This window comes from Chelonia mydas, chromosome 6 (genome assembly GCF_015237465.2).
Source record: "Chelonia mydas isolate rCheMyd1 chromosome 6, rCheMyd1.pri.v2, whole genome shotgun sequence".
NCBI lineage: Eukaryota > Metazoa > Chordata > Testudines > Cheloniidae > Chelonia > Chelonia mydas.
The window spans coordinates 70,410,735-70,428,022 of NC_051246.2; the positions used below are offsets into that span (position 1 = coordinate 70,410,735).

The 17,288-nt window shown below is 39.6% G+C and overlaps 1 protein-coding gene across 5 annotated transcripts in view; it reads right to left on the reverse strand.

Annotated features, from left to right (window-relative positions):
• Positions 1 to 1,633: 1,633 nt before the first annotated feature.
• SNAP23 (synaptosome associated protein 23) overlaps positions 1,634 to 17,288 on the reverse strand; it is a 39,444-nt gene continuing 23,789 nt past the window's right edge. For all 5 annotated transcript variants that reach the window (XM_043547840.1, XM_027818162.3, XM_037900408.2 and 2 more), the window contains 4 exons: positions 16,741 to 16,858; positions 8,804 to 8,956; positions 8,025 to 8,169; positions 1,634 to 4,726 (listed from right to left, as the gene is read on the reverse strand). In XM_043547840.1, coding sequence (XP_043403775.1) covers positions 4,664 to 4,726; positions 8,025 to 8,169; positions 8,804 to 8,956; positions 16,741 to 16,858 — 479 coding nt within the window. In that variant the 3' untranslated portion in view covers positions 1,634 to 4,663. The remainder of the gene's footprint in view (positions 4,727 to 8,024; positions 8,170 to 8,803; positions 8,957 to 16,740; positions 16,859 to 17,288) is intronic.

Genomic DNA, 17,288 nt, shown 5'->3' on the forward strand with positions numbered 1-17,288 from the left:
ATCCTCAGGGTCACCATTACTTCTGATCAAGAGGGGAGTAGCTCCATTAGATGACACTGATACAACCTTCTTTTACCTCCTACAGGACAACCAACCACTTGTCAGACCAAAGGCAAAACAGGGGGGGAAAGGCATATAAGTCAGAGAGGAGCCATTTCACCTCTGTCACTTAGAACTGGTCAGCAGCTCTAGCCTTTTGGATGGATAGGTAACTTTTCAAACAGCTACATAAATCTAGCATTGTTCTATAATGTATATCCTTGTATTAATGTACATTGCTTCTACTAACGTAAGATTTCTGATCTACACGATAGATTACATTTTAGTGTAGTCAAATGTAATCTGTATATGCCTCAGAAGTCACCTTATATTTTCTTTATATGCTCCTCCCACTCACCCCTTTCAGCCACAGTTCATTTGTCCTTTTCTCTGTATTCCTGTCTGTGTGATGCCTCACAGTCCCTTCCAATTCTTTTGCACCTGTTTCCCCCTCAGCTGTACCCACATATGCAACATTTAAACCACCAGGCTGCTTCTTCAAATTCAGCCTAAATTAGTATTGACTGTAACTAACTGTATACGTAAAATGAGGCTGGCAGCTTCAAAGTATAGTACCTACTGGCCGCCTGTCCACAGCGCAAGCCACAATTGGCATTTACTGGTAGTGTCAGAAGACAAAAGATGGAATGATGAAACAACTGCAGTCATTTTATGGACAAGTAGGGAGACTACATTAGAAGAGTAGTACACTATACTAGAGGAGTAATTTACACACTTCAAAATTATGTTTATCCACCCTTGCCTTCTTCCTCCCATCTCAATGCTGTTGCAATCTTATCTACAATTATCCACCACCTTTTGTCTCCTTTATCTAGCCTTTTAATTTTTCTCCCCAGCTGTATTTGCATAGTATTTTAGGATACTATTTACAAAAAAGGCACTTCCCAAACTAGAATTTTGTTGTGGCAGGTCAGGAACAAAAACTGGAGTACTTCTGATAGCACTACAAGTTGGGCTATGCAGACAGACAGCTCAGGCTTTGTAGAATATAGTGGTGTTTAAAGGTGTAGTATAGGAAAAAGGGGAAATCCCTAGAGTTCACTTAGACTGGATTGAGGAGGAGTTGGTGGACATTTTCCATCACCAGAACTTTCATTTGGCAAAATTTTCCAAAAAAAAAAAAAAACACCGTTCAGTGCTGATTCTGCTTTGGCATCCTAGGACAGGGAAAGCTGGATCTTTCAAAATCAGCTTTGAGACGATGGAAAGAAAGATGGAGACACTTCCCATAAGCAACTGCTTGCTAGTAATTACAACTTTATACAACACTTTAGGTAAGGAGTATGCCAGGGTATGAATGGAGAATTATTTTAAAAAGGAACAATTTCTGAACCTGCTCCCACCACTTGGGTTCTCCACTTTTCAATACCGGGACCTCCAAGTAAAGATGAAAGGTTAAAATTGCAGGAAGTGAAAACTTAGTGGTAACTACTTCGTTCTCTCAAATTGTCCAAAGGCAGCAGATTGGGCTGTTTATAGGTTAAAACAATATTAATTAATGGCAAGTACTTAATAGTAAACAAACTAATTGAGTTCTATATTTTTTCATACACAATACACAACAGTTTAACAATTAGCAACTGAAATAATCATCATCATTTTTAATGCCATTAAGAATCAGATTTGCTTTGAGAAAAATGCATATAAATTGTTTATTCTGTCCAGCAAGTATGATGAACAAGAAAGTATGATGTGTAATAAGATAAATGCTTCTAACAGGCAACGCCAAAAGACAGTATTGTTGTGCAGTTTGCTCTGGAACATTAAGGCACTGACTCCCTCAAGGACCCAGATCTGTGTCCGTTACAAAACAAATGTTAATATTCAGCTAAAAACCAAGCTATATCCCAGTGCTATATCACATGGGCACACAAGAGTTGTAGGTGAATCCCAGATAAGCTACATAAACATGAATAGTATCATGCAAGGCACAATTTTAAGCTGGGATATTAATCTTCCATGTACCCCTGACACAACATCCTCTTAGCCAATGTACCTAGTATCTGTTGTAATAGCTTGGGGAATGAGACATGAGGTAAGATGTTGTAATAATGAAAGGGAAGGGGAAAAAAGTGTTCCAAGGAATTACAGCAGAGGAGTTCTGCAATGTTATATGTGGAACAACAATTTAAGTCTTCCATTCCCAGCAGTATATTGCTACTTTTAAGTTAAAAAAAGAAGCAAAAGGCATGCTCTGTACAAAGGTTCTTTCAAGTAAGCCTCTTAAGTTGGTATAAGGAAGTGTTATTGGGTACTGGAATCCCTTAAGCTTTCACATGCTGGGGGTTTTATTGTACCAGTAGGTAATGGCACCACAAATGCCTCTTTGCTACTCATGTTTTGTGTATATATATCCTTAGCTACTTATAGGATTAATGTACAGTTAATTAAAAATCCATTTTCCTTCCAGCTGTTTTGGAAGCCACAGAGGACAACATGCAACCCCAGAGAAATTTCCATCACTCACAAAAGGTTGTGTCTCTTAAGCCTTATTCAGACTAGATTTTCCATAAAATTTGACCTGGCTTTCTGCTTATTGTATATAGCAGTCCCCCCTTTTCTTTGTCATAGTCAGAATTCATTTATAGTAGCCCCTGCAGTAAACTGATAACTGGGATGCATAGTTGTGTTGCACTCCCATCATTTAAGGAGTTACCAAATTACTCAACTAAATCTTTGCAGGTTAAAGTCCCATCTCTCTGCCCTGGGATTTTCTACCCCCGCCCAAAAAAAAAAAAAAAAAAAAAAAACACGCATGTTGGACAACTACTCTGCAAAGAATAAATAAGCTTGAATGTGATTAATTTGGTCATTCCTCAACTAAAATCACTAGAGAGGGAAAAAAATTCCAAACAAAAACATTCAAATATCACAGCTTACATTACTGGAAATTATCAATTTCCCTTTCAGCCTACACAAAACTCGTAACTACTTCACTCCACCTCTCAAATCGGAACCGTTAGAATCTTGAGAATAAGATTGTCTAGGTTTATTGGAAGACAAAACATGAATCCACATCTAATTTCCCTGTGAACAATTTTGTTTTTTGACTCTAGCTGATTAAGGTATTCTCCATTATGAGAAGGAACCTCAATTACCACCACAGACAACCTGGATTTGGAACATTTTACATTACAGATTCTGAAGTCCAATCCATAAACTGATTATAGTAAAGATAGAGCAAGCATCTTATTCCTAGAACAGGGTAAGAAGGGAGGAACAGAAGTAGTTCCTTCATATGAAGCATTCATTATAGCAAGGTAGTATTTTAAATGTTCTACTTATTGCGACATGTTGCCAAGCAAAAATTTAACTTCACGAAACATAACTTTTTGAATAAGTGGGACAGCAGCTATCAATTATATAACTTAATTTAAATTAAGATTAGGTGGGAAAGTAGCACATGCATAGTTCAGAACTATCATGCAGAATAGAGGGTGAATTATGTATACATGGGTTAAAAACTAAAAGACTAAGAAAAACTGTACTTAAATGTGTGAAGAAATTCCCTCATTCATTATTTAATATACATTCAGAGGTTTAAAAAGCTACCCCTAACACACTGTGGGAGAACAGAACTTGGTGAGATTTGTGGTACTGCAGTGGAGAAAGGTACAACCCAAATTCCAGGGAGAACTGATCGAGGTAAATTTGATATGGAATCCAGATGGGAAATTTGCATGCTTACTATAGGAGGTCAGATTCAGAGTTTGTCTGATGTTTTCCTGGAGACTTAAGTTTTCAGTTAATCTTAAATTTTTATCTAAAGCTTTGTTGAGCCTACTTTTAAAGGAAATATTTAGAAGCTCAATACAAAATCTTTTCCATTGCATAAATATGTAAACAGAGTTATTTTCTTCTGTTCAACAGTAAAATAGGTGCATGGTGTTTAAAATCAATTATATACACAATACAAGTATTACCAGAAACTGCAGCATAATTTTTAACCACGGTCTCTACATCAACATCACTTTGCATTCAAAGAATGAAAATGCATGTGTTCCCCTCCCATTTCCTTCAAATTACAGTGTGTGTGTTTTGAAGCCCTCAACCCACAAGTAGCCAGAGGGCCAGAACGTCTTAAATTTGGTAGTTTATATATGGATTGGAAATTAAACTAAGTGTCCGTAAAACTATGGTTATCCTACTAAACTAAGAAATACATGTAATAAGCATGACCAAGTTTCTATTTGAGTGAGAATGCACAACTCTAAGTAATTAAAAAAAACCCAAACTTGTGAAGTCTCCTCTCCAACCTTTCCACAATTATGAATCCAAAATTATACCACCCTGTTTATTCCATTTTAATAGAATACTTTGTGTTGTGAGGGAGGAAAAGAGAAAGTTTTACAGCTTTGAGAATGTTCTAAGCCATGAGCAGTTTAAGAAAGGTAGGGCAGATGATTAGGAGCTATGTTGCTGCTCTGATGGAGTCAAAGCAAAATGTGCACACAAGGATAAGAAAAGGAAGTACTATAAAAAGCAACCTGCTTCACTCGCTTCCCGAATCCACTACCCCTGTTTTGAAATACAGAAAATTTCACAGATATGAAAATGGTGACTTGCAACTGGAGATAGACACTGGACAATGGCAGAAAGCTCATTAATTGATGAGTTTCTTGGCTCTGGCATTGGCTTGCTCAATACGATCTTTGTTGGTATCCGCCTGAAAAAGGAAAAGCATGTGTAAGAATTGCAGGTAACTGAAGACTAGATACTAAGAAAGTCTTAACAAACATTTTTAGTCTAATGTTAAAATTGATCTAATACATAGCTTAAGGAAAGAGTTTTTATACATCTGGGTATAATGCTTAAATTGTCCAAAAGTACAAAGGTTGGTTTAAAAAAAAAAAAAAAGGTCAAAAACTATGTCAAAATTTCTTTATGGGCTTGACCACAGAAGTGCAAGATGCTACCATTCGGATAGGTAGGAGGAAGACAAGAGCTCTTACCGATTGGCTCAGCAGGGGCTGGTAGTTTTGCAAAGGCAGAATGACCAGAGGGAAGAAATCCAATCTCTCTAGCTAGCCCCTCAAGGCAACTCAGTAAATAAAACGACTGGCTTCAGTGAATTAGAGGAATTAAGGGAAGAGAGTTGAGGGTGTGGAGGAGAATCCACCACCAAAACAAAAATAGGATTTTTCTCCCTAATACTTAATGTCTTCCATAGAAAACAGCAATCCTCAGAGCTCCTGTGGCACAACATCTGAACGTTAAAAATATACCACAGTACTCAGCCCTTAGCATATAGGAGAAATTAAGCCATTCCCCATTTATGCAAAATGAGCAAAAGGATGCACTGCCAACTGAAAATGATTAATCTAAAACACTAAGGAAAGACAATTGGTAAGGTATTTTGTGTAAAACAGACTCCCACGAGTCTTTTGCATGTACTGTTGTCATAACACTATGTCCTTGGCAAAAAATTTATGGTAAGATCACAAACACCTATAATTAAACTAAAGCATCCAAGAATCAGCCAATTCCATCAGACAATTGGCAGTGTTCTTACATCTCAAGAAAAGAGCCAAGCTCCATAGATTTTGAGACAAGAATGGACTATTATGCAAGTCAGACTAGATGATCATAACACAGGCCACAGAACCTGACCCAGTCATTTCAGCATTAAGCCCATAGTGTCTGGTTGAGCCAAAGCATCTTTTAGACAGACATCCAATCTCGGTTTAAAAAAACATCAAACTCTGGAGACTGCACTACATCCTTAGATAAGTAATTCCAATGGTTAATTTCCCTGTGTACTTTATTTCTAGTCTGATTTTATCTAGGCTGAGTTTCCAGCCATTTAATCCTATGTCTTTGTCCACTAGATTAAAAAGTATTTTACTGTCACAATGTTGCCCCCCTGTAGATACTTACAGACTGGTCAAGTCACCTGTTAACCTCCTCTCTGCTAAACTAATAATAGGTTGAGTTTCTTTAGGCTAGTAAGGCAGGTTTTCCAGACCTCGAATCATTCTTGTAGTTCTTTTCTGCACATTTTCCAATTTGTCTACAATCTTTTTAAAGTGTGGGTATAAGAATTGGACAGTCTAAATAAAGCCATATACATTGGCAACACCACCATTCTACTGTATATTCCATAGCAAAAACCCTATATTAATGCATAGGTAAAGGTTGCTTGGTGTTCTGCAACAGGATAACATACCACTGAGTTGAGCAAAACTCAAACTTCTGAAAACCAGGAAATGCACAGTTAAGATTGCCATGCAACCTTCTCTCTGTCCTCTTTCAGCAATGCCCCAATATGTCCTGTTATCACACATCTTTACTCTACCAACCCCACAGCTGCTGAAATGTAGAAGCTCTTCACCTCCTTTTACAGCCCATTCACTCTCACCCAGAAGATCCCATCTAGCACTATTAAAAGGACAAAAGGAAAAAGTTATCCACGTCACCTTCCCTCTGTTTCCATCAAGCTAGCAATAGCCAGTGGGAATTATTTGCATACTCTCCAAACATGTACCTACTCTAAATGGTGGAGGCAATAGTTGGGCCTGCTTGGTAGAAGTGTGTTTGTGATACGAGGTTTACTTTGAGGTGTGTGGCAGAGCCTTGATTATAAGAGGAGATCTGTTTTGCACCCTCTGACACGTGTGAGTAAAGGGAAGAGCTGCATGTATACCTTCAGGATCCAGCATGCATCATTTCAATGCGGAATAGTTTACATTATAATTAGCAGGGTACAGGAGTTTTATTACCAAGTGTGTTAGCAGTGAGTCTGGACATGAAAGCAGTGTAAGTATTTACTATCTACATGCACTCCTGGTAAAATGAGTGTGGTCCGTGTCAGGCATAGCTGTACTGAATTGTGGAGGCAGTAGTTAGCTCTGCTTCATAGAGGTGTGTTTGCAAGATCTGTGGAATACTCTGAGGTACGTGTCAGTCACAGCTCTGTCAAGAGATCTATGTTTTGTACCCTCATGTGTGAGGACAGGGAAGAGGTGCATGTTCAGGATGCAATATGCTTCATCATTTCTATGCAGAATTGTGCAGATTGTCAATAGCAGAGCATAGGGCTTTTATTATAAAGGATATCATCAGCAGTGAGGTGGAATCTGAAACGATTCTAATGCTTTAATGATTGTTAAATGAAAATGAGATGGTATCCTGTGAGTAAGCATAAGGGAGTTGTAAAAGCCTGTGAAGTGGTTTCAGCTTTGGGAAATTGGCCCTTTTAAAAAACAAACAAACAAACAAACAAAAAAAAACCACAACACCAAATATAGATATTACTGGTCAGGACTATATTCAGTTGGTAAATAAATGTAATTAGATCATCACCACTTCTAATAGGCAACCACTAATTTTTAATTAGGTGATCAATTAATCTTTATCTGTCAGAATGAGGTCTAATATAAAAGTACTGTTAGTAGGGTGTAATACTTTGTTAGAGAGCTATAGATAAGTTTTAGCAACTCAAAGAAGTTTTTCTAGTCATAAAGTACCAACATAAAGACCTCCTTCATACATCCCCCAGATAGAACTCCCCTACGTAACAGTTACCCTTCCCCCCCATACACACACATTGTAGATAGAGGTTGAAAGAGCCATCCTCCAGTCTGATTTAGTGGTCTATAACAGACTCCCATCAGTACCCAATCTTGTGATTTGTCAGTTACAACACTAATCCATAAGCATTCCAGGTCCTGTACTTCTGAATTGTGTAGACAGAGAATACCAAGGACATGCAATGATTTGAACACGTAAGATACTGAATATGTTCAGGAACTGGTAGTAAAAGTTTAGTATGGTATGATTGCATACGCCTGATGCACTTGATCACTACAAATGTTCATAAAGGCAGCATAGTGAACCCATTAATTTAAATTTAAAACTGCTGCTACTCTGAAACCTGCCATTAATTTAAGAGTATTCCATAATTCTTCTCTTGCGTCACTATATCCAAGATGGAGATGGCAAGAACAGGATTATTTGGTTCTTACCTTCTCATTTATCCGGTCTATTTGCTTGTTTTGTGAATCAATCTCATTGCCCATATCCAAGGCCAGGTTTTTCAAGTTCCCCAGGATATTTCCCACCTGAGTGAGATTTTCATCCATCTCCTCCTCTCTGGCATCGTTTGTTATCCTATTGAAAAATATCAGGAGACCCCTGTGTTCAGGAACCAGAAAGTTGCTTCCCCACTGCCAAAATGTTGTTCAATAAACTCCCACTAAAACATTTCTCATCACAACCCACATTTTCAGAGCAGGGGCTATTAAGCCAGAGAAGGGGGGCTGCTTCACTTTAATCCCATCTATTCAAGCATGCAGCCTGCTACTATTTCTCCTTAAATTAATTTTTCTGAAAGAAATTGGACAAGGCAGTTTCGTTAAAATGGCCTCAAAATTCAAAATAAAGAGCCACTGGCAGATTATGCTCTACTGTATTAGAGAGGGATTCAAATTCTGTGTCAGGTGCCCTTTCATTATGTGACAGAGCAAATCCAAATGCAACATTCACCACAATAATTGGAGCACCAAGCTCATATGCATCCAGGGGCTAATCAGGTATAGTAACTATTCCCACCACGGCATGCTAGGAGCAGTGAAACTGCAGCTATAAATCCCCAAGTGAAAGCAATTCACCAAAGGGCTTCCTTCCCAATTGACAGTAAGGATTTAATGTACAGCCACTCTAGTTGAATGCATTCTGGGAGGAAGAAACTGACTTAAAAGGTATCTAATGGCATACATGTTTGGGGGAAGATGGACAAACGTACCGTGTAATATATCCCCCACTTGCTCCTCCAGTGGTCTGTGGCTGATTATTTGTTACACGTCCAGGCTGGCTGGATACAACATGGGCTGTTGAGTTCTCCACACCATCACCCCAGGTTGACTTGTATGACTTACCAGACTCAAAGTTCTTTGTTCTACCAAAAAGAGATAAACCCAAATATATGCTAGATCAACAGAGGGAAAAGAGAGGACACCAGATTTTTTTTCCCCAGGTGGTAAGGGAGAGAATTATTTCTTTCAGGGTGGGATTTTCAAAGGCACCCAAGTGATTTCATAGAAGTGTAGGACTGGAAGGAATCTTAATAGGACATCTAGTCCAGTCTCCAGGACTCAAGGCAGGTCTAAGGAATAACTAGACCATTCCTGACAGGTGTGTGCCTAACTTCTTAAAAACCTCCAATTCATCTCCAGTGATTGAGATTCCACAACCTCCCTAGGCAATTTGTTGCAGTGCTCATCTATCCCAACAGCTGAGAAGTTTTTCCTAAGGTCCAACCTAAACCTCCCTTGCTGCAATTTAAGCCCATTGCTTCTTGACTTGTCATCAGAGGTTAAGGAGAACAATTTTTCACCCTCCATGTAATAACCTTTTATGTACTTGAAGACTTATGTCCCCCCTCAGTCTTCTTCAGAAGAAACAAACCCAGTTTTTTCAGACTTTCCTCACAGGACATATTTTCTAGACCATTTTTGTTGCTGCTCTTTGGACGCTCTCCAATTTGTCCACATCTTTACTGAAATGTGGTGCCCAGAACTGGACACAATACTCCAGATTGAGGTCTTATCAGCATGGAGTAGCATGGAAGAATTACTTCTCGTGTCTGGCTTGCAATGCTCCTGCTAATACATCCCAGAATGATGTTCAGATTTATTTTTGCAACAGTATCACATTTTTGACTCCTGTTTAATTTTCAGAGTAGCACCCGTGTTAGTCTGTATCTGCAAAAGGAAAAGGAGGACTTGTGGCACCTTAGAGACTAACACATTTATTTGAGCATAAGCTTTCATGAGCTACAGCTCACTTCATCCGATGCATTCAGTGGAAAATACGGTGGGGAGATTTATATACACAGAGAACATGAAACAATGGGTGTTACCATACACACTGTAATGAAAGTGATCAGGTAAGGTGAGCTATTAACAGCAAGAGAGCCGGGGGCGGGGAGGGGCAGACCTTTTGTAGTGATAATCAAGGTGGGCCATTTCCAGCAGTTGACAAGAACGTCTGAGGAACAGCGTGGGGAGGAATAAACATGAGGAAATACTTTTACTTTGTGTAATGACCCATACACTCCCAGTCTTTATTCAAGCCTAAGTTAATTGTATCCAGTTTGCAAATTAATTCCAATTCAGCAGTCTCTCATTGGAGTCTGTTTTTGAAGGTTTTTTGTTGAAGAATTGCCACTTTTAGGTCTGTAATCGAGTGACCAGAGAGATTGAAGTGTTCTCCGACTGGTTTTTGAAGGTTATAATTCCTGACATCTGATTTGTGTCCATTTATTCTTTTATGCAGAGAGACTGTCCAGTTTGGCCAATGTACATGGCAGAAGGGCATTGCTGGCACATGATGGCATATATCACATTGGTAGATGTGCAGGTGAACGAGCCTCTGATAGTGTGGCTGATGTGATTAGGACCTATGATGGTGTCCCCTGAATAGATATGTGGACACAGTTGACAGGCTTTGTTGCAAGGATAGGTTCCTGGGTTAGTGGTTCTGTTGTGTGGTGTGTGGTTGCTGGTGAGTATTTGCTTCAGGTTGGGGGGCTGTCTGTAAGCAAGGACTGGCCCGTCTCCCAAGATCTGCGAGAGTGATGGGTCGTCCTTCAGGATAGGTTGTAGATCCTTGATGATGCGTTGGAGAGGTTTTAGTTGGGGGCTGAAGGTGATGGCTAGTGGCGTTCTGTTATTTTCTTTGTTGGGTCTGTCCTGTAGTAGGTAACTTCTGGGTACTCGTCTGGCTCTGTCAATCTGTTTCTTCACTTCACTATTTAGTTTGTGATCCACTATAACACCCAGATCTTTTTCTACGGTTGTCCTTCCTAAGCAGTTATTTTCCATTTTGTATGCGTACAATTTTGTTTGTTCCTTCCCAAGTGCAGTACTCTGCTTTTGTCCTTATTGAATTTCATTCTTTTTACTTCAGGCCATTTCTCCAGTTTGTCCAGATCATTTTGAATTTTAGTCCCATCCTCCAAAGCACCTGCAACCCCTCCCATCTTGGTATCATCTAAAAAAACTTAAGTGTACTCTTTATGTCATTATCTAAATCATTTATGAAGATATTGAACAGAACCAGACCCAGGACTGATCCCTGCCTGCAGGACCCCATTGAAAATGCAATGGGCTTAAATTGCAGCAAGGGAGGTTTAGGTTGGACATTAGGAAAAACTTCTCAGCTATCAGGATGGATGAGCACTGCAACAAATGCTCGTGAACGACTGATAACTACTCTGGGAATGGTTTTCCAACCAGTTCTGCACCCACCTTATAATAGCTCCAGCTAGGCTATATTTGTTTAGTTTGTTTACGAGGTGGCCATGCAGGACAGTATCAAAGGCCTTACTTAAGTCAAGATATAACATGTTTACTGCTTTCCCCCACCCAGGAGGCTTGCTACCCTGATAAAGAAAGCTATTAGGTTGGTTTGTCATGATTTGTTCTAAACAAAGCTATGTTGACTATTACTTATCACCTTATCTTTTAGGTGTTTGCATACTGTTTGCTTATTTGTTCCATTATCTTTCTGGGTACTGAGGCTGACTGGTCTATAATTCCCTGGGTTGTCCTTATTCCCCTTTTTATAAATTGGCACTCTTTGCCCTCTGGAATCTCTCCTGTCTTCCATGAGTTTTTGAAGTCATTGCTAATGACTCATATCTCTTCAGTCAGCTCCTTGAGTATTCTAGGATGTATTTCATCAGGCCCTGCCGATTTGAAGACATCTAACTTGTCTAATTAAATTTTAAAATTTGTTCTTTCCCTATTTTAGTCTCAGATCCTATCTAATTTTCATTGGCATTCACTATATTAAACATCTGATCGCTACTAATCTTTTTGGTTAAAGCAAGAAAGACATTTTAGCACTTCCACCATTTCCACATTTTCTGCTATTGTCTCCCCCCACACACAATTGCCTAATGGGCATATCCTCCTCTTCTTGAGCAAAAGTCCTATTGAAAGTAAAAAGACCAGTGACTTTCAATAGCAGTTGTGCTGCAAAGTCATTAAGGCCTTGGCTATACTGCAGAGTTTTGTCACCCAAAGGCAGCTTTTGGCAGCAAAACAGTGGAGGTGTACACACTGCAATGCCACTTTTGGCAACAAAATAAATGTCTGCCAGGACCGCTCTGCTCACTGTTTTGAACTGGCTCCCCTGCATTCCTGCTACACAAGCATGTGCTCCTCCCTTGTTAAAGCTCCATGAAGATCTGACAGCTAAGGATGCCATTCAGCTCCCGCAACAAAAAGCAAATCATTATTACGGAATGCTGCTCTCTCCCACACTATGAACACAGAGGCAGGCAGAGGTGTAGGTAGGGTGTGTGTGCGAGAGAGAGAGAGAGAGGAGGGGGCAGGTGGGAGTTTCCCCCCACTCCCTGCCTCAGGACTGGTTGCTTCTGGTGGCTGTCTGAACTTGGAGACCGCATGCTGACACTCAACTCTCCCACACACACACACACTCTCACATACACACTCCCCCACCCCTCCAATCAAACTCTCTCCCAGTGGCATTGCCGTGTGTACACCCCACTTCCCTCCCTATGCACTTCAGTTGAAAAGCAGCTGGCAATCTAGTAGGGTGCCCATGGAACGATGGGATTGAGAAACCTGCATTATGTGACACTGTACCTGCCCCACGAGGCATTGCAAACCCTTCCCAAAGCACCCTACGGCCAGTTGCACAGTGGGATACCTACCACAATACACTGCTCTCTCTGTCAATGCAAGAGCTATACTATACTGGTATAGTTAAAGCAGTACAAAATGCTACAACTATCCTAATGTGGACACAGTTATATCAGTATAGTATATTCTCCTTTTAGTATGGAAATAAGTTATACCAGTGTAAAGCACCTTTGTAGCAATATAACTTCATTCACAGTAGAAGCTGTACCACTATAAATATTTAGAGAGGAAAAAGTTATCCCCTAACCAAAAGGGTTATGCTGGTACAAAAGCTGTATTTAGACCAGCCCTTGAGACACTTAAAAAAAAACCCAAAAAACCCACAGATTTTAATTGTCATTTTCTGCAACATCTTAAATACAAGACTATAGATGAACAGAGAAGCATAATTATTTTGCTTTGGACACAATCCTCAACAGGGGATGAGCAAGAGGTACCTTGAGGTTGAAGCAACCTTGGGAAACATTTATGCACTTGACTATCATTTCAAATGTATCCAAGGGATGATTTCCTGATGCCATCTCTCCTGGATTCTTCAAGGGTAGTTTTCCAGCAATAGATCGATGTGTTAAACACAGGATAACTTAAGTCATACTTACCATTATGATTTTAGTGCATGATCCAAAAAAAGCAAAGATGGCCTGATATGGCAAAAGCCCTATTATAATCAAGTATCTTATAGCAGCAGTGGCAAGGAGCTATGAAATATGAGTTAAAAAGGCAAGTAGTTCTATAGCCAAGTTAGAGAGATTATTAAAAAATTTAAAAAATTACACCTGTGTAAAATTTCAGAGAAGAGGTTTTGTAACCACCCCATACAAACTACGTGTGTTTGTTGGTAGTCTCACAAGTGAGATCAAGGATTAAACTGGCCATTAAGCCTGAACTACCCTCTTCCTTCTATTTCTTCATTGGGCCAAAACATTTGCAGGGCAGTATGGGGAAGCTTTCACTAGCACTATACCTATGCTGTAACTACAGGACTTCTGTCAGTGTGGCACCTTTCAAGAACACTAAGTTAAAGTTTAAAATTTTGCAGCACCTATTCAAAAAGTTTGCGATATAAAAGAAATGTCCTGAGAAGAAAAAATGATAATAGTATCAAATGAAGACTGATGCTCCCATTAGAATCTCTGCCCAAGTTTTAGCTGCCAAAATTCAGGCAACTTCACATTTGTTTACTGGGAACGAGGAAAAGGGCAGACAACTCTAGCTTAGAAGAATGCCTTAGTCTTTGGTCAGAGCCCATGTAATACCACCCTCAGCAGAGCTCTACAAATACCAGTGTAAACTGGTGCATTCAGTCACATTTCTGGTATGGAGCCTGGACAGATCAGATCGGATCCCTTTTGTTTATTCACCCAAAGGAACTTGCTTTCGTAAAAAAAATTCATTTCTACTACTTTTTACTTGTTAGAACCAAAGCAACACAATTATGGGAGAGCATGCTGATTCTATTTTGGTTTGTGCAGGATTAATAGAGATTGCAATTCTTCAACGGGGTTGCACAGTTGTAAGTAAAAGTAGAATTTGCCATACAGAATGATGCACAAGTCTGAACATGCAACTTCACTTTTACACCCCAGGTGGAGTTTTATGGTGCTGGACAATGAGAAAGATCAGCTTTTTATTTCTACAAGTTTGAGTGACTCACTGAAATACAAACATGACTGCCATGTTGCTATGTTTAAAGTAATTTTCCAAACTAGTACTCCATTTGTGTCTAACTGGGGGAAGTTTGACACCTTCCTGAAAAGGAAGCCAATATGTTTAAGATCCTGAAGATCAACTGGTACAGCCCTGGTATTTGATCCAGCCCCTTGAGGGGAGGCTGTAGAGTTACTAGGCTCCCATGCCTAATCCATTCTATAATGTGCTATCTATAGACATGAATGTTACACTGGAACACCACAAAACCACAGACAGTCACAACATGTCTTGCATGCAAACAGCATGCCCATGCAAACACGTACCCATTTAGAACATCACCTTAGACAGATGGTTAACAGTACAGGCTGTGTCACAAGATTGACCTTGTCCTAAAGTCCGCTTTCACCAGTTAATTGAATCCAGCTTCTAGTGTTTAGTCTTCATTTTTATTAAGTAAGTGGAAGGTGGGTATGTTAGGAGAGAATGGAAAAAAGAACAGTAAAAACCATCAAACATGCAAGCAAGTGGTTAGTGACAGTTTTTTTCAGCTGAAGTCCTTTGCTCTCAAAACAAAGTAGCTTTAAATAATCTAAATGAAGTAGGGGAAGAAAAAGACTAAAACATTTAGTTGTGGGCACTCTGGTGTTTAAATTTAGCCTGTGTGTGGAAGACTGGCTATCCTAGTGCTGACCATTTATGTAAGACACCACTCATAAGTGGGACATTGGGGTGAGAGGACCATCAGCATTTTTCAGATCCACTCAGTACAGGTTCCTGCTCTTGACCTCATCACTGCTTCCCTAATATACCTCAGCACACTCCAAACTTCACAAGCACCTCACCGTGAAAGTCACCTGCCGGAATTAACATACTTGGAAGTGCCACAAACTCCAACACAAATACAGAGTGGTCTTGATAGATGATCTGCTCAGATTCAATGGCACCAGATACCAGGTTTTTTGCCCAAGATGAATCACTTACTGGAAGTGGCCAATGTGACAAATTCAGAAACCTGGACATGATTATAATCGGAGATACTGACAGGATGCAAGTTACGTTAAGAAGAATGAAATTGCACATTGGTACAACAACTTTGTGTTGAGCTACAGGCCAGATCCAAGCTATTTACTTGTCAAACTGTTGAAACAGAAGTCTGAACTTTTAGTCCTGAAAACCTCATGCTCATTTTAATTTAGGATGATCACATAGCATTATGTTGTTCTGAATGAGACCCTCATGTAAAGGGCCTGAATGTACAGTTTAACTACCTCGCTTCCACTTCAAGCATTGAAGAGATCCAGGCTCTCTTTTTGGCCCACTGATAGGACCCACAATAAAAATTTGCAAACACAACTCACTTTGGCAAGTATACATACAAAGAGTCCTCTTTTTTCCCCTAGCACCCTAAGGGGGGGGTGGGGGGAAAGGGGGCCCGTTTAGCCATTTTTTTGTAAGATTCCCACAAATTCATTTAATACTTTAGAGCAGCTTAGAGATAACAACTAGTGGTAGCTCAATGGTAAAACTGCCTAGAGAGTACAAGACATCCCTCTCTGCTCTATTTGCTTTTGCTACAAATGTTTGAAACTACACCAGAAATGCCATCCAGCAGGATCTAAAACCCTTTTAACTGACATTTTCTGAGAGGCCAGTGATGACACTGATTACAATTAAGGCACTATGACAAAAGCTTGCAAAATAAAAAAATAAAAATAGAGAATGTAATAAGTAATGTGAGATTTTTAAAGCTGATAAGACCAAGGCCTATTCTCATTTTCCTTCCCCCACTCTGACACCCACATATACTCATCTGTAAAGTCTACTCAATGCTAGATCTTATTTGTCCTCTCCAAAAATAAATGCCATAATATGTTCACCTTCCTCTCACCCCATGCCAAGAAAAACAACAGAGTAGCCCAGCACATATTACCAGTCTTAATAAGCCAGTGTCCCAGCAACAGAGAAATACATTTGGGAAGAAGATTTCAAATTCCAATGCATCTTTATTACAAAGAGAGAAGAAAAAGTTGAAAACTGAAGTTATTTTTAAACACTAATATTGCTTTACTGCATATAAGCTTCAGGTAGGTTGGGATCCCATTATTTACAAATCTAAAAGGCGGTTACTGTGGGTGTGTTTTAGCTACTAATCCCTATCTAATGGTACACTCCTCAGCAAGCTGCAGTTATCAATTTCCCTAAAAACCACTTAGGGAAAGTTGACTATCAGTGTAGTTTTTACTCCAACAGCAAGTAGAAAGATTTTCTTTAGTTATTTCACCTCTGAATGTTCCCCAATAGGGTACTCTTTTTGTGGGATCCCAGAAATTCAGACCTGGGTCTGGATTTGTTAACTGACCTGTTGCAAGGACAGACACAGAGGCCACAACACTTGTTGAGCTCTGTCAAGGTCTTTTCAGCTTCTCTCATGTCCTTGTTTATTTGGTCCATGCCTTCTTCTATCCGGCTTAGTTGTTCTAAAAAAAGTAGTTACAAAACATACAAAAGTTTGAGAGATTAGACCTTATTGGAGGGGAAGCTTTTATCTGAAGTGTTTTAACATCTAAGCTACAAATTAGATCTGTATATTCAAGCCACTCGTCCCCTAAAGGGACTTTTTGTAGCAAAAGCAAACAGTGGCATATGCGGCAATAGAATTTTTGATTATATGTTTCCAGCAATCCTAAATTAAAAGCTTTCCCTCCCCTCCCCTCCCCCCCCCCCCCAGTGTAATAGTGATGTTGTCTGGATGTTTTAGATGTTATTAGCTGCTTTTAAAGTAAAGAAACATTATTTTGTCAGGGGGATGGGACGGGAGGTTCAATAGCAAAGTTAATTGCACAGCTTGCAAACTCTGGTGACATGAACCGGAGCTAAACCTTAAAATACTGTAATTGCACAAACATA